This window comes from Ranitomeya imitator, chromosome 1 (genome assembly GCF_032444005.1).
Source record: "Ranitomeya imitator isolate aRanImi1 chromosome 1, aRanImi1.pri, whole genome shotgun sequence".
Lineage (NCBI taxonomy): Eukaryota > Metazoa > Chordata > Amphibia > Anura > Dendrobatidae > Ranitomeya > Ranitomeya imitator.
The window spans coordinates 324,078,383-324,079,852 of record NC_091282.1 but is presented as its reverse complement, the minus strand read 5'-3'; the positions used below and the strand labels follow the sequence as shown (position 1 = coordinate 324,079,852).

At 36.0% G+C, this 1,470-nt stretch overlaps 1 protein-coding gene across 1 annotated transcript; it reads right to left on the bottom strand.

Annotated features, from left to right (window-relative positions):
• Positions 1-744: 744 nt before the first annotated feature.
• LOC138663964 (olfactory receptor 6M1-like) lies at positions 745-1,470 on the bottom strand. The gene has a single exon (XM_069750390.1). It carries the CDS (start codon positions 1,468-1,470, stop codon positions 745-747), a length of 726 nt encoding a protein of 241 aa, XP_069606491.1.

Here is a 1,470-nt window from a genome sequence, read left to right as displayed (position 1 = left end):
GGGTATGTGCACACGTCCGGATTTTTAGCATTTTTTTTGCGGATTTTCGCCATAAAAACGCTATAAATCCGGTAAAAAAACGCTAACATTATGCATCCTATCATTTAGAATGCATTCCGCATTTTTTGTGCATATGTTAGCGCTTTTTTCCGCAAAAAAAAACCGCATTCCGCAAAAAGAACGGACATGCTCATTCTTTTTGCGGATTTTTTGCGGTTTTCATAGCAAAAATGACATTCCGGAAAAAGAAAAAAAACGCAAAAAATCCGCAAAAAATCCGCGCAAAAAACACGCAAAAAACGGGCAAATTCCGCGAGAAATCCGCGCAAAAAAAACCGCGGTTTTCTGGCAGAATTCTCAGGATTTTGTCAGGAAAAAAACCTGACGTGTGCACATAGCTTTAATGTGGCAGACTGATAACCTTGATAACCTACACGGTAAACCCTAGTATTGTATTTTGTATACCAGCTTTTAAAAAAGACCTATACATCAAAATGATGCTAGTTTTGGCCAGCACTATCTTCAACCACTCCTATTTAACAAAACAACAAAAAAAATGCTTTCATGAAGATTGACCAAATCTTTTGGTTTTACAGGTGGGCAATGGTGCTGAACCCTATACCATCAGGATTGTAAGAATATGTGTGTTTGCTGCCTGATATGCCATCTTAGGAAATTCCCCGTAGTGCCATTCACCTCTCCAGGTTTGCCAACTAACAGACTGTGTATAATCACTTTTACATGTTATTTTTGTTTTTCGATCTGTAAAATATCAGAGAACGATTTTCTAACTGTCTGATTTCTTAGTGTGTAGATAAAAGGATTGAGCAAAGGAACCACTACAGTGTTCAAGATGGCAACTTCTTTATTAAAATTAGCTCCATGACCTTGTGATGGCTTGGCATATAAAAATATGCAACTGCTGTATATCAGTGTGACCACAACAGCGTGGGAAGAACAAGTGGACAAAGTCTTTACTCTTCCATCATCTGAATTAATTTTCAGTACTTCTAGGACTATCTTTACATATGAGATTATTGTAATAAGTACAGAAATATATAATGAGCATACACCAACAGCTGATAGTAATTCAATCAGAGTTGTATCTGTGCAAGAATTGTCAAGAAGAGGCTGAAGATCACAAAAGAAATCATCAATTAAATTATTACAAAAATTCAGATTAAATATTAAAATAAAAGGAAAGGCAATGGTGAAAAATGATCCAAGCCACACTCCAGCTATAAGCCGAATACACATCTGTCTGTGCATAATTATAGTGTAATGTAGAGGGCGGCAAATAGCTAAGTATCGGTCAAACGACATTACTGCAAAAAGAAGAAATTCTGCAGTTCCAACTAAAAAGTAAATAAATGACTGAGTGAGGCATAATTCTAAAGAAATGTGGAATATTTCATTTGCAAATCCATTTAACATACCTGGAACCACAGTGTTAATAAAGAAGATGTCCAT

Bases quoted from the DNA above. Each gene is read 5' to 3' on its own strand.
- LOC138663964 (XM_069750390.1), bottom strand. From the start codon at position 1,470: ATGGACATCTTCTTTATTAACACTGTGGTTCCAGGTATGTTAAATGGA.